This window comes from Aristolochia californica, unplaced genomic scaffold, assembly GCF_029961685.1.
Source record: "Aristolochia californica isolate CCGP_79_NKW_82.1479 unplaced genomic scaffold, dmAriCali1.0.hap1 SCAF_12, whole genome shotgun sequence".
Taxonomy (NCBI): Eukaryota; Viridiplantae; Streptophyta; class Magnoliopsida; order Piperales; family Aristolochiaceae; genus Aristolochia; species Aristolochia californica.
This window is the reverse complement of record NW_027181793.1, coordinates 14,804,870-14,826,513: the sequence shown is the minus strand read 5'-3', so window position 1 is coordinate 14,826,513 and position 21,644 is coordinate 14,804,870. Positions and strand designations below refer to the sequence as shown.

At 39.7% G+C, this 21,644-nt stretch overlaps 1 protein-coding gene across 1 annotated transcript in view; it reads left to right on the top strand.

Moving 5' to 3' along the window:
• The window catches only part of LOC137946366 (single-stranded DNA-binding protein WHY2, mitochondrial), a 34,406-nt gene extending 17,537 nt beyond the window's left edge, over positions 1-16,869 (top strand). Inside the window, exons 7-8 of the mRNA XM_068792635.1 lie at positions 3,121-3,209; positions 16,451-16,869. Of these exons, the coding sequence (XP_068648736.1) occupies positions 3,121-3,209; positions 16,451-16,591 (230 nt within the window). The 3' untranslated portion in view covers positions 16,592-16,869. The remainder of the gene's footprint in view (positions 1-3,120; positions 3,210-16,450) is intronic.
• Positions 16,870-21,644: the final 4,775 nt, after the last annotated feature.

Genomic DNA, 21,644 nt, shown 5'->3' with positions numbered 1-21,644 from the left:
ATGGATATTGCCTTAGGATGAGGATTGTGAGAAGGTTGACATCTGGTTTTTCTAAAGGCAGCAACAAAAAATGTTCCATCAATGATCCCCTTCATAAGGGCAATATGGTCCTTTCTTTTTTAATTTACTTAAGTTGTTTAATAAGAAGGTTAGGGTTAACTAGACATCCTAACAAGATTGGAATTGATGCATGTTAGGAATTAGATGCCCTAATTCCAAACTAACGAGAGCAATAATAATAAACGCAAAAGAAGGAAAAAAGGCAAGCACGAGAATAACAACAAGATTTATATATACTTGCCTCAAGGTGAGACTATGTCCTGTCTTCCGCCGCTGGAGTAATCCACTATGAAGATGAAATAGTTTACATGAGAGATCACACACTTACAAGGCTACAACTCAAGGTCCTCTGTGATGATGATGAAACCTTAATAGCGGTACCCCCCCCCCCCCCCCCCCCCCCCCCAATTATAAAGAAAAATTAGGGCAACCGTTTTACAAGAGTGAAATTCCAAAACTGCCCTTAATGAAACAGTAGTTAATATATCGTGGACCGGGTGAGGGCTCCGCCTCGACACCCCTGGGAGGGGGGCTTCCCGCCCCCCTTCAAATTCCCATGGCGACCTTACTGCGAAGGTCGATCCGCGTACTGACTCACCATAGGGCGTTGATTAGGCTCCACAACTTAACAATGCACTCTTTCTCCCCTCTTCTTCTCTCCTCTTCTCTCTTCTCTCCTTTCCTCCTCTCTTTAATCCTTCTCTCAGTTTACTGATATTAGAGCAGTGAATCTGTTTGAGAAAAAGTCTTATTAGAACTTCATCCTTTCTTCTCAAGTTTGCGAGTTCTCTCGAAAGGAAGCTTCAACCTTTTTTGCTGATCGGCCTAAATTTAGGATCTTTTCCTCTCTTTTTGTGCCCAAACCTTCAAGGTAGTGATATGTGCTGCAAATTAGGGAGCTTTACGTGTTTCTGTGCCCCGAGATGGTTGTTTAAAGGTCTTTTCTTAGAGCTGTACCTGCATACCTCTCTGGGTGTTGGTGTTTTTTGCTTGGGTCACTACTATTGTGCCTATGTCAACATGCTTGTGAGTTGAAAATCATCTTGGCTGCATTGATTAATGAAAATTGGTTTTCTTGAGTATGTGCTGAGGTAATTGAACCCTAGGTGTGCGCTGGAGTGTAGCCCGCACGTGACTGTGCAAACTGTAGTGGTTGGAGTGATAAAGTGGTGTTTGATTTGGTGGACAGTGGGTTGGATTTGACGGAATTGGTGATATTTGTGACTATTGATAATGTTGGATTGTAATTCCTGGAGGGATATTAGTGGCTGACACTATTGAAGTTGTTACACATTCCATCAGATTCTATGGTCACACCATTCAAATAGCTGCTAATAAGCTGAATGGCCAGAATTACATTAATTGGTCTAGATCTGTTAAAATGTTCCTCAAGGCAAAAAGGAAGCTGAAGTTCCTTAATGAAGTACCTCTCTCACTCTCTAATGATGACTGGGAGGTAGAAGATAACCAAGTTATGACTTGGCTAGTGAAGGGTTTGGAGTAAAGTCTGAGTGATTAGTGGGGTTGTACTTGGCTGATGTTATCCAATTTCTTTTCTGTTGGGTGAGGGTCTTTATATATAAGGTATGCCTTAAGGTTCACCACTTGGTCGACCGAAGCTTGCAGAAACACGTGTCATTGGCATACTGAAGTAGAGAGATATCTGTCTCAGCTTTGTTAATGAGCGGAAGCAGCCATCTATTTTCTTTTGCTACAAGGTAAAGTGAGTATAGAGGTTTCACCATTTAAATTAAATAGTAAGGGAGAGAAGGGTTGCCTTGTTGATTCCCCCTAGTTTCTTTGAAATGCTCATGGCTCAACTATCGATAAAAATTGAGGAGAATGAGTTGACATAGGTGTTAAGTTGTGAAGCCTAATCAACGCCCTACGCTGAGTCGGTACGCTGATCAACCTTCGCGGTAAGGTTGCCGTGGGGGTTTGAAGGGGGATGGGAAGCCCCCCTCCCAGGGGTGTGGGGGCTAAGCCCCCGCCCGGTCTACGATATATTAACTGCTGTTTCATTAAGGGCAGTTTGGGAATTTAACTCTTGTATCTTAGTTGCCCTAGTTTCCTCTTTATATTTGGGGCGCCATTATTAGGGTTTAATCATCTGAGGAGCATCATAAGTTGCAGCCTGAGAGTTAGAGAAAAACACCTGTAAGTGTGTGGGATTTCTCTTGTAAACTATTTCATCTTCATAGTGGATTACTGCAGCGAGGTGAACCTTGCGGTGAACTTGTATAAATCTTTTTGTTTGTTCTTGTATTTGTTTTTCCTTTCTTCCGCGATTATTATTATTGGTCTCGTTAGTTTGGAATTAGGGTGTCTAATTCCTAACAACAGGTAGCAATCCAGCTTACTCCAAGCAAGAGTTCAATGAGCCAGCATACTGCAATCAAGATTTGTTCAGGAACAAATTACTTTTACAAAGTAAATTTAAATTATTTTTTTGGAAGATAAAATAAAATTATGATACGATTTAATCCTAGACCACAATACTTTCCTCAATCTTCTCCTCTGTGTGCTTGTGATATCTGCTTCATTCAGCCTGGTGTCTATGTGTCAGTCTTTTTTAATTTTTAAATCTTTTCCATGCTTAGTGGTGTTGGAGATGCAAATCTGTAATGTGTCTGAAAATATTTTTGAATTATCAAAATTTCTGAAAAGGAAAATTATTGACCATATTGTTTTTGAAAAAAGTATTGACCAGATGTTCTAAATAGGTTGCATCAGAGAGTAAATTATCCAAGCCACTATAATCTCCTTATGGTGGCTGATCCATCTTTTGAAGGATGCTCTGGTGCCTTGGTTGCATAAGAGGTTACAGGAGCTGGGTTGCATATGCCATTTTGTGATAATTTGTTTTATACATTTATTGGAGTCTGAATGCTGATATGAATGAATGAATACATCAATATACTACTGGATGTCTGTATCTTTTCTCATTTGGATCATATCTAGGACTTACAGATATACCGCTCTCATTCTCCAAAAAAGGGGATATTACCATGTTATTAGGAAATACTAATATCTTATTTTTTATTCCTATTTTCTTTTCAGATGTGACCAATAACAATTTGAAAACAAGTGAACGTCTTTTTCTTCCTGTGACCAAGGCTGAATTTGCAGTGATGCGCTCTGCTTTCAGTGTAAGATTTTTGCTCTCGTCTAATTTTTCATCTGTTTTTGCAAGATGCTGGTAGTTGTACGTAAAAAATTATCTGCTATCTTTTTTCTTTTAACAGTTTTTCTGGTATCATAAGAGCAGATTGTTTGTGATTGAGAAGAAAATTCTCTGTTAGACTTCTCCAGCATTTGCTATTTGGCTTCTATAGTTTTAATGTATTATTTTATTTATTAATTTGTTTTGAGTCTTGAATGCTCAGACTGTGCACTCAAACCCATGGACTTGAACCAAAACTTCATGCTAGTAACCAGCCATGTGGCTATCTAGCTAAAGGGCTCATTCACATCTTTGCTTGGCATTTGGTAATGAAATGTCTTCATATCTGAATGGGGAAAAGATGAAAGTAGGGAAAAAAGTTCTGATGTGTGAATCGTTTTCAAAAAAGAAAAAGAAAATCTGGTTTGTGAAAGGAGAAGGCATCTCCTTGACTAATAAGACTGTTCTGAAGAATGTTAAATCGTAGGGTTTCATGCTTAGAACAATTAGGGTTTAGAGGAAGGAGGAGGAAGGAGGAGGAAGGAGGAAAGGAGAGAAGAGAGTTCAGGAGAGATGGCTTGGCACGTGAGGCAAGAAAGGAGATGGAGAATTTGTGCCCTCCCTCTTAGCTTGATACTAATAGTTTTAAGGTAGAAACCCTAATATACGAGTAAAAAGAAAAGGAATATAAAATCTATCATAATTACAACTCATGCTACTCACTCACTCACTCACTCACTCACTCAATTACAATAGATGCCACTCGTACTACTTCAACATTCCCCCTCGAGCTGGTGTAAAAACATCAAATATCCCTAACTTGGTATATGTAGTTGAGAGGGAGCTTGTAGAAATAACTTTTGTTAAAATATCTACTAATTTGTTCTTGGAAGGAACATACTGCATGGATAAGACACCTGCTCACAAATTTTCTCAAACAAAATGATAGTCAATTTTAATGTGTTTGGTTCTTTCATGAAAAACTGGATTGGTTGCAATGTGAATGGTTGTTTGGTTGTCACAATGGAGTTGCATAGGCTTAGTTGTCTGAAACCCGAGCTCTAACATCAAGTATTTTATCCATAACATTTCTCTTACTATATGAGCCATGACCCTGTATTCTGCTTCGGCACTTGACCTAGCTACAATATTCTGTTTTTTGTTTCTCCAGGTGACTAAATTACCTCCAACAATTGTACAATAACTGAAAGTTGATTTTTTGTCATCAGGAGAGCTAGCCCAATTTGCATTTGCAAAACCCTCGATATTAGTATGTCCACGACATTTATATAATAATCCTTGACTTGGATTTTTCTTTAGATACCTGAGTACTCTGTCCAGTGTTATCCAATGAGATTGTCGGGGTTGATGCATAAATTGATTGATGACACTCACAAAATAAAATATATCGGGTCTTGTACTTGACTGATGACCCCTATCCGTGAAAACTGGAGAAATCTGGCTATGATGCACTCTGGGACAAAGGTCCCGATTTTGCAGGAATGGTCTCCTCCTGAACCGGGTTACCTTAAGTTAAACTTTGATGACTCTTTTCTTGGTAATCCTAGGATTTCTGGTTTCAGAGGGGTTATTTCAGATCATTCCGGTAACCAGCTTTTCTCATATGTCGGCCCTCTAGGCATATCCGACTCTACGTCTGCAGAGCTTCATGGCCTCCTCTCTGGTCTTCGTGTTTTCAGAGACTAGTGCAGCGGTCCTCTTCATATCAAAGGGGACTCAAAGGTGGTCATTGGATGATGTAAGTGTGCATCCCCTCCCACGTGGCGACATTGGGATACCTTTCGGGAGATTTTAGAAATTACCTCAATTGTATCTTATATTTGGTCTCATATTCTGAGATCCACAAATTCGGCAACATATGTGCTTGCCAAGCAGAGAGCTACACTACAATTGCTGGTTGTAAGGGATTTGCTCCCTCTTCTTTTGTAATTTCTCTCGTTTTATTAATACATCTTTATAAAAAAAAAAGATAAATTAATTTTTCAACCAAACTTTGGAACTGTCCAAAATCAATGGGCTTACATCCAAGCATTCTGGTTTCTTTTAATAAATCGAAGAAATACTTCTTCTGAGACAAGATAATGCCATGATTGAATTGCAAAACTTCTATACCCAGGAAATATTTTGAGGTGTCTTAGGTCTTTGGTTTGAAATTCTTTATTTAAGTCATTTTTTGTTTGTTGAATACCCTCAGTATCAGCCCCAATAACAATAATAATATTGTCAACATAAACAACTATAAGAATCATACCTTTTGTAGGTTTTTCGTAAATATAGAGTGATCACTTTCGCATTTTGTGAACCTAGGCAAATAATCACAGTAGTAAATTTGTCGAAACAAGCATGAGGGAATTATTTCAACTCCTAAATGGCCTTATTTAGGCGACACACCTTCTCCCCCTCAACCACACAACTTGATGGTTGGCACATATAGACCTCTTTTGATAGGTTACCATTGAGAAACACATTCTTAACATCTAATTGATATATAACCCACTTGAATTGGCCGCTAAAGAAACAAAAACTCTTATGGAATTCATCTTGGCTATTAGAGAAAAGGTCTCATCATAATCAATACCATAAGATTGAGTGTTGCTTTTTGTGATTTATAGCCCATTGCCCTTTTAGTTGATGGAAGGGAAATAAAATCCCAACTATGGTGGTTATACATGGCATGAATCTCCTCATCCATGCCAGCCTTTTATCTAGGATCAAGTAATGCCTCATCTTACATATCAGGAATGGAGGAGGATGACACTGCAGCCAAGAATGATACAACGTTTGCGGTGTGTGGAAACATAGTTAGCAATGGGACACGATGTGGATGGTTGTCTTGCAGTGGTGATCCGAGGTTCTATACGAAGGGAAATTGGTCTAGTGTCATATGGTGGGCCAAAAACTATATGAGAAGATGGAGGAGAGTGTACATCAAAAGCATCAGGAGACTCCATAGGTGAGTGGTTGGTCAGGAGACAGAGTAGTCTCTAATGTGGAAGATGACTCCCCATTTTCTTTCACTTGGTTATCCAATGTAACAATTGGCCTAGGTATCCTTACAAAAGGTGTAAAACTTGGAGGAAAACTAGATGGAAAATATGGTTGATATTAAAAAAATGTTAAGTCAGCAGAGACAAAGGTCTTTTTGAGACTAGGTGAATAACGCACATAACCTTTTTGATTTTTTGAGTATCCTAGGACAATACACTTAGTAGCCCTAGCGTTAAACTTGTTTTGGTGAGGACCCGAATTATGAACAAACATAATACACCCAAATACTTGAGGAGGTAATGAGAAAGCAGGCGAATCATGAAATAACTTGGAGAATAGTGAACTTTCATGTAATATACTAGAAGACATGCGGTTTATTTAAAATACAAGTAGTGAGAACTGCATATGACCAATAGAACTGAGGGACATTCATGGACAACATAAGTGTCCGCGTAACTTCAACAAGATGCTCGTTCTTCTTTTTTGAGACACCCTTATGTTGTGGAGTGTACACACCAGAAGATTGATGTATAATACCTTTTTGTTGCCATAAATTATAAAACTGAGAAGAAAAATATTCTCTTGCATTATCAAACATAAATATCTGAATTTTTCTTTGAAACTGTCCCAACCATAGCACAAAAAAAATTAAAGATAGATAACAAATTATCCTCTAATCATTTCTCAACTATCTTGCATCAAATATAACCAAGTAACCCTTGTATGATCATCTGCAAAAATACAAAATACTTGAACTATGAAATTTTGGGGACGTTAATTGGTCCCCACACATCTGAATGAATCAACGAGAATTAGACGTTGTATTGTTTTGCATGGGCTGAAACACCGCATGGTGATGCTTCCCAAGCTCACAAAACTCACAAGATAACTGAGAAACATATTTTAAAAATGGGACTAATAATTTCAAACTTGACAAGGAAGGATGACCCAATCTGTTGTGCCATTGTATGACTTCTTTGTCAGTTGTTGCTATGACTATCAAAATTGTTGGATCCATAAAGTAGAGACTGTTGAATTTTTGGAAGAGGGAAATACTTCACTGACTTGTTATAATTTTAGTACAATGACGTTTATTTATAATGGAGGAAACAAGTAGAATCTAATTACAATTAAACTACTATTTTCCCAATTAAACACTAAAAGATAAGTCCAAAAATAATTGAACAAATAAACATAAATAGAAGATTAACATAACTAAAATACCTTTAACTGAGATTATTTTGTGAAACCTCCTCTTGTGAGAATCTTGTAAGATTCCACCATATTAATTTTGGTTAAGTGAGACATCTTATTGTGAGAGTCATGTAAGATTCTTCCATACTTGCTCTCCAACACTCCCCCTCAACTTGAATTTTATAATTTCAGCTTGTAATGAAAAAGATTCTTGGTCTTTAATCTTCATTGGCTAATTTTTTTTCATAGATGTAAAATTTTCATCTTTTGTTCTTCCACTCTCTTTAATATTTTTGGTCACAAAAAAATTACCACAACATGTAGAACAAAATACCATTTTTTGTACTTCCTCTACTTCTCCCCTTCAAACGGGGGACAAAAAAAGGATATAGAGACCTAGGTTGGACAAAACACAATATGGGAGAAGAAAATCACTCTTAGTCGTACGACAAAACTCCATACACTAGTCAAAATGGTCATAGTCTAAAACATACTCTACTCAAATTTAAAGGCGAAAAACGGCCCAACTTTAGGGTACAACATAAAAACAACTCACTTTTTAATGGTAAAATACAAATCACTTTTTGGGTAAAAAACAAAAGACTTGAGCTGGATGTTAGGCACACTCCTAATACTTTTTAGGTAGTGGGTCTAGGTATTGTTTTGAAGTAATGAAAATACAAGATGATAAATTGAAAATTCTAGGTAGAGGAAAACAACACTAATCGGAAGGAGACGACTATGCAATACTCATACTTCCAAACAAATCTAGAATGTGATTTTTTTTTTAAAAAAACTAGGGGAGACCATAACGGCATAACTTAATAAATTTGACCAAGTATATATTTTTTGGGGTGATTACAATTTTTTGTAGTTGACAATGCGGAAGATTCACAACCAAGTAATAAAAATGCAAAACTTGAAAACAATATCGAAGTGGGATATTGTGTACCTTGAACATGCACATCATGGAGTGATTAAGTCTAACAAAAAATCTTTGATTAGAAGAGAAATTTGGCTAAAATACTAGGATTCTAAGAGAAAAGGAAACCTAGTTCATGTCGATACATGGAGAGATAATATGAGAGAAAAAAATGAGGAAAGATTTTTGCCAGAACTAACCTTTGGTATTTTAGATATTGATATCTCTTAAAATGCAACTTAGAATGACAAACGGTTTATTGGTCAAGAAACGAGGTTAAAAGAGTTTTACTTTGATACCCATTTTGATAAAAAAAGCTTCGTTCTTGGATATGTTATAACCACTTGATTTGCTTCGTTCTGTTGCATGAACTTTGCTGGTTTCAATGAAAATATCTCCCTCCATATAGATCAGATTGACATGGAAAATTGATCATTCTGAAACTAGAGTTCTATATATTTCATTAAAGTATGATATTTCTTCATAATACATACTTCTTTTGAGAAAAAAAATCTGATAGATTTAGGACTCTACATTTTGGCCGAATCTGTATTCTTTCTTCTTTGGCCAGCATGACCATCGACTCTTCCAATATTAATCTCCCTCTAAAAATATCAAATTAAGAATTGGTTTGATGGGTTAGAAAATATAATTATAGGTCTTTCTTTTGACATGTAAATTCTTCAAATAAAGTCTTGTTCTTGATGGCATAAAACACCTAAAAAATTGAAGCTTTCTGCTACTGTTCGATCCTCTCAAATATCTTTCCGTCAGTATATAATTTGCAATATGAAAAGTTCAACGTGGAGGTACGAACGCCAAGGAAACAACTGATATTGGGACAAGAAAGGAAGAAAAAGGCAAAATACGAACCTAAACTACTAGAGGTGATAAATAAAAAAGGATCACATTATCTCTATGGGTTGATTGGGTTAGATTACAAAACCCCCTCTATTACATCACTAGCTTGTTGTAATTTGAGTACAATGAGCCTCTATTTGTAATAGAGGAAACAAGTACATTATAATTAAACTACTTTTGTCTCAGTTACACCCTAAGTTAAATACTAAAAGATAAGTTCTAGAACAATTGAACATAAATAGAAGACTAATATAGCTTTTTCAGTAGCCGATGTATTTGAGGGGGGTGGTATGAACCTACATCCCCGAAGGGGTCTATCAGACACGGAGGCTATGGAAGCAAGCAGTTTATTTGACTCTTTGAATCATGTCAGAATAAGGCCTTCCAATGTAGGCCAACTTATTTGGTGGCCTGACAAAAGCGGAAAATTCTCAATTTCATCGGCATACAGATACATCAATGGTTGGGATCCGACGCAAAGTGAGCATGATATCTACTTCGTTTGGCATCTATGTGCCCCTCCAAAGATAAAATTCTTCATGTGGCGTGCCTGCCAAAGTAAAATTCTTACTGTTGATGTGCTCCGAAGAAGAGGTCACCCATCTATAGACCCACTGTCCTTTTTGCAACAATGAAGCTGAATCCGCCAGTCATACTCTTCTTCTATGTCAATTCTCATAGAATGTGTGGACCTCTATTCTATGCAAGTTGGAGATGCAATTCTGTATATCTACTGATCTGATCGGTTTTTGCAAGTCGATCATTGGCTATCCCCTTCCTGGTCTCGATAAATTGATAATCTCAGCTTGCGCTAGTTTCGTTCCATGGGGGCTTTGGAATGAACGGAATAGAAGGCGGTTCGATGCTAAAAGTGAATTTGAGGCTAGAGTAGCTGATAGAGTGATAGGGCAAATAATATTCAAATGAAAAAAAAAAAATGAGTGACAAGGCAAATATCCACCTGGCTTTTGACTAAAAAGCCTTTTGGCTCTTTCAAAGGCACCTCCTTTCGAGATAACTGGAGTAATTTGGCAAGGATGCATATTGGGACCAAGGTTCAAGTAATGAAGGAGTGGACTCCCCCGGAGGTTGGATACTTAAAATTGAATTTTGATGGTTCTTCTCTTGGCAATCCGGGGATCGCTGGTTTTGGGGAGTGTGATTTCGGATTCATCTGGAAATCAGTGTTTCACTTTTGCTGGTCCGTTAGGCATCTCAGACTCTACGTCGTCAGAGTTACATGGCCTTCTTAATGGGCTTCGTGTGTTCAGAGACAACTGCAGTGGGCCTATCCACAAGGGGACTCCAAGGTAGTGATTGGTTGGTGCCAGCGTAATTCCCTTCCTCCGTGGAGGCATTGGGACATATTTCAAGAGATTTTAGATATTGCATCATCATTTTCTTGTATTTGGTCTCACGTTCCGAGATCTGCCAATTCGGCAGCTGATGTGCTTGCCAAGGAGGAAGCCTCCCTGTAATCTCTTGTTGTAAGGGATCTGCTCCCTCATCCTTTGTAAATTTTATCTTGTTAATATAAATACATATTTTTAAAAAAAAAAGAAGACTAATATAGCTAAAACACTTTTTAATTAAGACTCTTTTGTGAGACTTATGTAAGATTCCACCATATTAATTTTGGCTTTGTGAGATTTCTTGTTGTGAGAGCCATGTAAGACTCTTCTATACCTGCTCTTCTACAAAGACCTCTCTCATAGCCGCCACCAATCACCTGCTTTGTCTTGATGTCCTAAAAAACACAGTGATAAGGAAGAAAAGGTAACAAAGTAATTAAATCTTTTTGTTAAGTGGCTAATAGACATAAAACTAAGTGAGAGTTGAGGTACGAATAAAAGATTAGAAAGCGAAAGAGAGGGAGATAAAGTGGATGTACTAGTACCCTGAACTTTTAGTTTGGGGTCCATTTCCAATAGATACTTATTGGTCTGTAGTACAAGGGGTCAAGGAAGATATGTTATCTATTTTACTAGTAAGATGTTTAGAGGCACCATAGTCCATGATCTAGGATGGAGGACTAGAACATGAAACAAAGGAGAATGTATTGGTAGTAGCAATAGTAGCTATAGTGGCACTTGGAGGTGGAGCCATCATGTTTTGTTTTTGATAAAGATGTAATAATAAAAACGAGAGAAATTACAAAATTTGGGAGAGCATATCCCTTACAACCAACGATTGTAGGGTAGCACCCTGCCTGACAAGCACTTATGCCGCCGAATTTGCGGATCTCGGAATATGAGTCCAAATACAAGAAACAATTGAGGTAATTTCTAAAATTTCATCCCAATGTCTCCATGGGGGAGGGTGTATTCTCACACCAGCCTATAACCACTTTTGAGTCACTTTTGATATGAAGAGGCCCACTGCATTTATCTCCGAAGACACGGAGATCGGAGAGGAGACCATATAACTCTGCAGACGTAGAGTTAGATATACCAAGAGGGCCACCATTAGTGAAAAGCTGATTACCGAAATGATCTGAAATAACTCCTCCGAAACTAGAAATCCCAGGGTTACCAAGAGACGAGCCATCAAAGTTTAATTCGAGATAACCTGGATCGGGAGGAGTCCATTCTTGGATGACCGGAAGCTTTTTCCCATTGTGCATCATAGCCAAATTTCTCTAGTTTTCACGAATAGAGGAGCCCAGATGGGGAGAGAAGGCTTTCTTGGTCAAAAGCCAAGTTGATATATGTCCTACCACTCGGTCCGCAACCCGATCTGAAGATTTGCATTTTGCATCAAAACGTCTTCTAGTGCGGTCATTCCAAAGCCCCCACGGTATGAAATTGGCACAGGCAGAGACCATCAGTTTTCCAAGGCTAGGCAGAGGGGTACCAATGAGAGATTTACTGAACGAGAGTAGATCAGCCGCCATGTAGAATTGTAACCCAAACTTTCCAAGAATGCTGGTCCACACCTTCCAAGAGAACATGCATTGAAGTAGAATGTGGCTTGTAGTTTCAGCGTCAGAGTTGCAGAATGGGCACAAGGGATCAATGGAGGGGTGTCCTCTTCTTCTCAACACGGCAACCGAGAGAATCTTGCCTTGATAGGCACTCCACATGAAGAATTTAATATTTGGAGGGGCACATAAATGCCATACAAAGTTGATCTCATCCTCCCTCCAAGACGAATTACCGCCATTTAAGAAGCCATATGTGGATGAGACCGTGAAAGAACCCTTTTATCCGGCCACCAAATGAGCTTGTCGGCCTCCAAAGGACGAATTTTAAACGAAGCAACAAGGTCCATCAAACGACTAGCCTCCAAAGCCTCACCATCCGAGAGACCCCTTCTAGGATGGAGGCACATACACCCCCCCCACTCAAAAGCTTCTGCTACTGAAATATCTCTGCGAGACGTGAGGAGAAAGAGACTTCTGAATGCAGCCTGTAGAGGCTCCTACCCTATCTACAAGTCTTCCCAAAACTTGAGCGATCTGCCATTGGCCACATAGAATCTACTTGCAGAGTGAAATTTTGGAAGCAGAAAGTATAGAGCTCCTCATATTGAGGAAAGTCCTCTTCGATTCCCACCAGACATCCACCAATGAGGGACCCCACCCAGCTTAGCGAGAAACATTTCCTTCCAAAGATTTGAAGAGTGGGTATTGAACTTCCATAGCCATTTTAGCTGCAACGCTTGATTCATATCCCTTGATTTCCGGATTCCCAGGCCGCCCATATTCTTTGGCTTGCATACCTCATCCTAACTAACCAAATGGTACTTAAAAGCATCACTTGATCCCCTCCATAGGAATCTTCTTTTTAGCCTATCCATAGCCTTACAAATTGCAACAGGACAAGGCATGAAGTACAGGGCATAATTGGGGATTCCTGCTATGCAATACTTGAGAAGGATGAACCTCCCCACTTTACTAAGTAGACGCCCATTCCATTATGCAAGGCGGGATTCAATTTTTTCAACAACCGGATTCCAAATACTCTTGCATACATGCCCATTGTAAAGAGGTAAACCAAGATATGTTGCAGGTAGGTGGCTTGTTGTGCAGCCAAATATACTTGCCATTTCAGTAAGAAACTCAGGGCTAACATTGAAGCCCATGAGAGAAGTCTTTCCCCAATTTACTTTCTGACCAGAGGCTAACTCAAAGAGTCCCAACACAGCTTTAATATTTCTTGCACTATCAATGTTGTCGACTCCAAAAATGATGGTATCATCTGCGTACTGAATAATGGGAGCCATCATGTTCTTAAATTTCTGAAATAAGTCATAATCTTCTTCTGTAAGAACCATGTATACATTTGGGATGATCAATGCTAATACTTTGTGGGGCTGTTATGGTAGTAGTTGAGGTTTGATTAGACTTGAAAAACTCCAGTTTACCATATAGATTCCAGCATTTTCAACCAGATGATTGTGTAAATCACAGAAAGCACACTTTCTATTCTGAGTAAAGTTTTGGGAGTTGGAAGTCGGTTCACCCTCAATTCTTCCTCTCTCTCTACCATAAGATTTTCCACCTACCTTTTCCATGGCTGTTGCTCCCCCTTAGGAGAACATTACTAATTTCTCTACTTGTTCTTGTTGAGTTGAGGATCCCTTAACTTGAATCCTAAGCATGGTAGCACCACACATCATTGAAAGAAGGTCTGACTATAGAACTAAGTATCTCTGACTTTGCAACATCCATGTAAGTTTGTAGATTTGCAAGGCATATGGTTGAGACCGGATCTTCTCTTTGCTTTTCTTGAGTTGCAATAACTGTTAAGTAAGTTTGAGTAACCTTCCATTTCTGTAATAGACCTCTGAATCTGACAATGTATTCATGAAGGCTGTCTTTATGCTTTATCATGTACATCTCCTGAATTTTATCATAAATCTTTTGAAGAATGTTAGGAGTAGAATTTTGTTTTTTGATAAAGGTTAGGAGTAGAATATAGTTCAAGAAATGTGTCCCAAATCTCCTTAGTTGTTTCGAAGTGAACAACATTATTTGCAACTTGTTCTTCTGTGCTTTTTTTAGCCAATGGATAACTAAGGTATTTTCCTTCGACCATTTGTGATAGGAAGGTTCATCGCGCATAGTTGGCTGGTTTATATGTCCAACAATGTCTCTAGTAATCAGAAAATGTTTGATAGATTGAGACCATGACAAGTAGTTACTCAAAACTTCTAAGAGGAATTTAGTGATTCTCAAGGGATCATGCTTGCTGAAATCAGCATATGATGAGGAACAAGAAGAATTACTTGAGATTTTTGCGATGTTAGATCAATTACAAACACTCTATTTTGTAATTAACTCCAGATATTAGCAAGGTAAACACGATCTCAAAATTAGAATCAACACAAATTCACAAGGTATGGCTGAACAGATATAGAATAACCCTATGAAAAATATGACTTCATATATTAACTAAACATGCAAAATTCGAAATTGAATCAATGCTGAACAATTGATGATTAACCCATGAAAACAACATTCTTAAAGGTGGGGATTGAAGGCTGAGCAAACACTTTTCCTTCAACAATTAACTTCAAACCTTACTTGAGGGTTTCATTGATTTGGAAATTAAATTTTGCATTGAAAAAGGGGAGATTTAATCCAGTAATAAAAGGGAGTGTTCGCGTTTAAATACCTGAATTTTTGGCATCAAATTCATGGCTAAACAATTGAGACATAATTGTTTACAAAAAAATTCGGAATTCAGCCATACATGACTCTGAAGAGGTTTGTGTTTCACCAAATCATAGAGATTGAGGCTAAAACGAAATTGGAATGTTTAGGACTTGGTTTTGGATGAATTAAAACGAGCTTCAAGGATTAGGAACCATTTGTCTGATTTAGAACCTTGTTGGAATTTGAAAAATCCAGCACCTTGTTTCCTTCAATGGATGGAAAAAAACTCTTTTGCACACTTTAAATACTTTAGGAGTAGCTTTATGTAAAACCCTAGTATCGCTGCTCTGGTACCATGTTAGATTCTAGGGTGTCATTCTTAGAACAAATAGGGTTTAGGGGCAGAAGAAGGAGAAAAAAGTAGGAAATGGGAGGAGAGTTTAGGAGAGAAGGTTAGGCACTTGAAGGAAGAAAGAAGAAGGAGAAAGAGAGGAATTAGGGCACCAGTTTTATGTTCTCCCCCTTAGCTTGATACTTACAGTTTTAGGGTAGAAACTCTAGTAGAAAAATCTATCATAATTATAACTCATGCCACTAACTCACTTAATTATGATAAATGCCACTCATACTACAACAAGGATCCAAAAGAAAGAACTAAGAAAAAAATGAACGATAGCAATGGTTGCTAAGAAAAGTGTCTCCATTTGTGTGATGTGAGATGGACGCTCTGTATTGCTGAACCAGTCTTTTCAGAAACTATAAAATGAGACTTTTCTACTACATATTATGATCACTGTTTCTTGTCTTATTCTTATTCTATCTCACTATAAAAGGGGATAGAGCTGTAGATGAGTAAGAATAAAAATCAGATACCCTATTCCCATTTTGTTACCAATTTTATGTGGAAAGGTGAGGGGATTTTGTTATCTGTTTATTTACCCCTATATCTACTGGTAAACAAATAAATAAGTAGATTAAATTTTGAAAGATAAATCAAAAAAGTATAAAATCTATAATAAATGTTAAGAACTACTAAAAACTTGTGAAAATGTTAATTAAGCATATAATGATCTTGTTTTTGAATGAGTTAATCTTTTTTTTTTTTAAATTGAAAGTTTTCTTTAATTAATATATCTTTGATGAAAAACTCCAAAATAGTGTCACTCATTATAGTTTATTTTTTTACTCTTACATGGGGAAGGCTGATTACAAAAATACCCTTCAGAACTGGATAATCAGTAATTGGGTATAGAAGGATATTTACTCTTATCTAGATTTTTTTTTTTTTTTTCAGAAATAGGTATCTAGTTCAATTTAGTAAAATATGTGTAATTGGGTAATCTTACCTGAACCCTTGGTTAAGGATTACATGTTTGTTGGAGTAAAATTGTGGAGCATGGTGGAGTGAGCCTTTTGTTCAATTCCCACATGGGGGGTTTAGGTTTTGGGTTGGAGTCGCAGCATAGTTGAGGGGGCTCAGCAGTTAAAAAAGGAAAAGATAACCCAAAAGAGAAACGGTCCTCAGAAACTCTCTTTTTTCTTTTGACACCCCAGTGTGGGTTCTCAGAATCTTTTCTCTTTTTCCTTCAACACCATAGTGAGAGTTTTCAAAAACTCTTCTCTAATAAAGTTTCATTTGCAGTTTGCTTTACCTTACGTCATGGGGTGGAACCGAGTCACAAATCCAACAATCTCCACTGATCCATTGCCTACTACAGTTGGAGTCAATAAGCAACGGAATCCAGAGTACACACAGAAGCCCGACCTGGAATGGAGTAGATGATGAAGCACACCAGGAAAGCTTCATTTTCTGCTTGTTGCCTGATCGTGGAAAGTCAGATACCTGCTATTTTCTGTATTGTTTTGATCTAAAATATGGTGACTATGGACATACTTTTCCAGTCTTTGAAGCCATGTATCTGAGACTCGGGTGCTGTCCAGTTATTTTGTTCTTGTTTCTCTTCATTGTCGGATTACATCATTAATTGGAGCACTCGGGACATCTCAAAAGCTGTATATTCTTTTTACTCGTCAACAAACATAGCAGTATCTATTTGACTTCGTCCAATTGATCTCACCTGGTGGTTATAGATGATCTTATGTAAACTAAGTTGCCAGAACCTGTTTATGGGTTTTATGTGTTTGCATTTGGGCCTAGGTTTAATTTTGCATACCGATAAAACAGCCGTATGTTATTGGCTTCGGAGACCTGTAATTTTGATTAGAATGCATATCATAGGTTAACAATGTGATTATGTGCATTACTGTTCATATGGTAGTGAAAAAAGTTGTCTTAGGTTCGAATTGGTTTAAAGCCCAAATGGAGGTGAATTGAGTTTATAGGATTTTGAAAATAAAATGGTCAAAGATTTAGTGGAAGAAATATAATAACATAATATGACAAAATAAAATGCCATAATACCCCAAATGTATTAGTTCATGTTAAAAAAATTCAAGGGATTATAAAATTGTTTTTCCATTAGAATTGCAAGGGAAAAACAGAGATATTAAGGTTTATAGACTACAGCACTCTTCTATTTATAATTTTAAAATTAATTACACCTTAGGATTCAATTCTCTAAAGGAAACCACTTCCCTAGAAAATAAAATCATTAAATAAACTTTAATTAAACCTTCAAACACTGTTAAGGTCCCTAGTCATAGATCTTGTAACACGTGGGACGGGTAGATCCAGTGCTGATAGAGTGGGGTCATCCACGCTGTTCTGGGCGGGTTCAGGGCAGAACCCAGTCTGAACAGTAGCTCACTGCTGTTCTATGGCTGGGAGTGGGTATCACTCACTGTGGCAGTCGTAGGCTGTTGGATTCTGGTTAGATCTGGGCAGCGGCTCTCTGCTGCTCTCGGTGGAACAGGGTGGCCACCACTGTTTTGCCTGGCGGCAGAGCAGCAGTGGACTGCTGGCTTGGCGAGGTCTGAGCAGCAGTACCCACCCTGCTGTTCTTGGTGGAAATTCGGCAGCACCTCCCTGGTTGGCTGGCTCACTTAAACCCACCGTCCCCTGCTCTGCTCACGGGAAGGCTGCAACCTCCCTGCTGCTCTTCCGACTAAACCCAGCAACAACATCCCAAGGTGCTGTCCGGCCTGCAATGGTAACTCTCACACCACTTGAAACCAGTGGGTTTGTGCTGCTGTTCCGGGAGTGGCTCTGTAAAACGAAAGGGGATGGAGGTGAGGAAGGAGAGATTAGAGGGATAACTAGAGCTCAATGGGGAACTCCAACCCTGAGCTGGTCAAGGAGAACTTGGGATCCTGTTTTGGCCAACCATAGTTTAGGGGAAAAAATTACAAAAATGCACTTAAGGCATATTTACTCCTGATTGAAATAAAAATGAAATATAACTAAAGGACTCGATACTCAGCCACGATGCTGCTGAATTACATGGCTCGCTATGAGTTCATAACATCACTCTCCCCTTGGAGAAAGAGTTTGTCCTCAAGAGGTAGGATAGGCCCGGCTAAATGTCTCCACATCTTCCCATGTGGCCACCGCTGCATCTGAGTCAGCCCACTGGATGAGAACCTCACACTTGTTGTGATGTTGGCGGGCTTGCAAGGCTGTGGCAGGAGAGAAAATAACACGCCCCTCCTTTACTGGCGGTAAGAACGGAGGCGGAGGCGGTGCTAGACCCCTGAAGGGTTTGCGGGGGGATACATGAAAGACGTTGTGTAATTGAGCGTCTGGTGGAAGTTGCAGCTGGTACGCCACTTGGCCAATGCGCTGGAGAACTGAAAATGGCCCAAAGAATTTGGGAGATAGCTTGTGGCGGGGGGCAGCTAGAGATTGTTGACGGTAGGGTTGTAGGCGAAGCCACACGTAATCACCGGGGTTGTATGTCACATCTCGGTGGCCCTTGTCATAGTAACCTTTCATCCTGGCCTGAGCTTGCTGGAGACGTTGGGTTGCTGCTTGAAGTACCTGATCACGGTTCAGCAGTGCCTGGTCAAGGGTGTCAACTCAGGTGGAACCGGCCATATAGGACAACAACCTGGGTAGATCCCTGCCGTAGAGGACCTTGAATGGCATGGCTTACAAGGCGGTATGGAAGGATGTATTGTAGCAATATTCGGCCCAAGGGAGCCATTCCAGCAACCGTTGTGGGCAGTCGCCCATGAAGCACCATAAGTACATTTCTAATATGTGGTTAACAATCTTAGTCTGCCCATTAGATTGCGGGTGATAGGAAGAGGAAAAAATTAGCTTGGTATCACATAATCGGAAGAGCCCTCTCCAAAAGTGGCTGGTGAAGACCGCATCACGATCGCTCACAATGGACTCCGGAATGCATGCAAACGAACAATATTGTCAAAAAACACTCGAGTGACGCATGAAGCCGTATACGGAGGAGCCAACGGGATAAAGTGAGCATACTTTGAGAATCTGTCAAACACCACCAAGAGGACGAATTTGCCGGAAGCTTTGGGAAGGCCATCAATGAAGTCCATGGAAAGATCAACCCAAACCTGTGAGGGAGAGTGGTTGAAGGACACCCGTTGGTGATAAATGTTCAGCCTTGTTGCGTTGACGGGTAGGGCACGAGGTGACGTACTTAACAATTGCGAACTTCATGAATTGCCAGTAAAAATCGGCCTTGATCCGATGTAGCGTATTTTGAATGCCCTCATGAGTTTAGTCCGTTGGTCCTCTTTAATGGAATCGAGCAAGAGAGATCTTGGCTGGCTAACCGCATAGGCTTATTGCGATTCCTCCAGACGTCGAGATAAGGCATCAACCACCTTGTTCAATTTGCCCGGCTTGTGTTCCACTGTGAAGTCAAACCCCAATAATTTGCTAATCCAGTGTTGCTGTGGAGACGTCGATATGCCCTGTACTACTTGAAATTTGAGGATGTAGTGGTCAGTGCGAATGAGGAAAGTGTGTCCCCACAAGTAGGGCCACCAGTGTTGAACTGCCTTGGCCAACCCAATCAACTCGCGCTCATAAGCGGGTAATTTCTAGTGATGTGCTGCTAGTTGCTGACTAAAATATGCAATGGGGTACTGTGCTTGTTGTAGTACGGCCCCAATACCGCCCCCTAAAGCGTCACACTCCACTACAAATAGGGCCTCAAAGTCTGGTAATTGCAGGACTGGAGTGGAAGCTAAAGCCTATTTGACTGCCATGAAAGATTCTGTTGCTTCCTCCTCCCAAACGAAGGCGTTGCACTTGAGAAGATTAGTCAATGGACTGGCCAGTGGACCGTAATTCTATATAAATTTTTGATAATAGCCCGCTAGCCCCAAAAATCCTCTTAAGGCCGAAATGTTGTGCAGTTGAGGCCTGTTGGTGATTGCTATAATTTTTTCTAGGTCGACTGTGACGCCCTCTGCTGAAATGATGTGGCCAAGATAGGTGACTTGGGCCTTCCCCAAAGGAACATTTGGAGCGTTTGACGAAGAGGTGATGTGCTCGGAGGAGTTGGAAAACAAGCCATAAGTCTTCGAAATGTTGTGCTCTTGATTTGCTGTAAATAAGAATATCATCAAAGAAAACCAATACAAATTTGTGGAGATAATCACAGAATACCACATTCATCAAAACTTGAAAGGTGGATGATGCGTTGGATAACCCAAAAGGCATCACCACGAATTCGAAGTGTCCATGGTGAGTACGGAATGCGGTTTTCTTGATATCTGGCAGATGCATTTTGATTAGGTGATAGCCTGATCTCAAATCCAGCTTGGTAAAAATTGTTGATCCATGCATTTCGTCAAAGAGCTCATCCACCAATGGTATGGGAAACTTGTCTTTGATGGTTTTTGCATTGAGCTCCCTGTAGTCCACACAAAACCACCATGTGCCATCATGTTTCTTAACTAGTATAACCGGCGAAGAAAACGGGGAATGACTGCTACGGATAAAGCCCTGTTCCAGCATGGTCTTGCACTGCCATTCAATTTCATCTTTCTAAAGGTGTGGATGCCTGTAGGGTCAAACCACCACTGCTTCTGATCCGGATTTTAAACAAATCCGGTGGTCATAGTGCCTCAATGGGGGGAGCCCGGACAACTCCCGAAACAAGTTGATGAACTCCTCTAGTAACTTGTCCATGTTCCTGGCCGGTGGTTGCTGCTTGTGTAATAGGTGGACATGGGGGGCAGCTGTAGCATGATCGTCCCTTAACAACACTGGTTTGCCTTCCGACACAAAGCTCATTGTTAACATTGAGAAGTCCCACAAAATTGGGCCTAATGTTTGCAACCACTTAACCCCGAACACCATATCAAATTTGGCGAGAAGAATGACAAAAAATTCAGTAGTAAAGTAAGTGTTACCAATGGAAAATTGTACCTCCTTGCTGACCCTATAGCTTGGAACCTTCTCACCATTGGCAACTGAAACTGGGGCAATTGGGTGAGGTTGGATCCCAAGTTGGAGGTGTTTTGCCGCTGTCACGCTGAGGATGTTGTGTGTGCTGCCCGAGTCCTCTAACCCCACCAATTCTTGGTCAGTAACCTTGGCTCACACTTGCATGGTTTTGGCCGACTTCTGTCCGGTAATGGCATGTGAGGAGATTTCTGGTTCGGCCTCCTCTGGAGTATCCTCAGGTGGTTCTTCTTCCTCTGCCCATGCTTCCAACTCCAATCAAAACAATCTTTTACATTGGTGGCCAGCCTGGTAATTGTTCATCACAATTATAGCAGAGGTTCTTCATTCTTCGGTCAACCATTTCCATCCCGGTTAATTTTCTAATATATGGGGGTGGTGAGTTGCTAATTCTAGGGCTGCTGCCATAGTATGACTAGTCGTAGGTTTGGGTGGTGGCACTGGTGGCCCTGTCACTGGAGGCAAATAATTCCTCCCCCCTTGCCGCCTA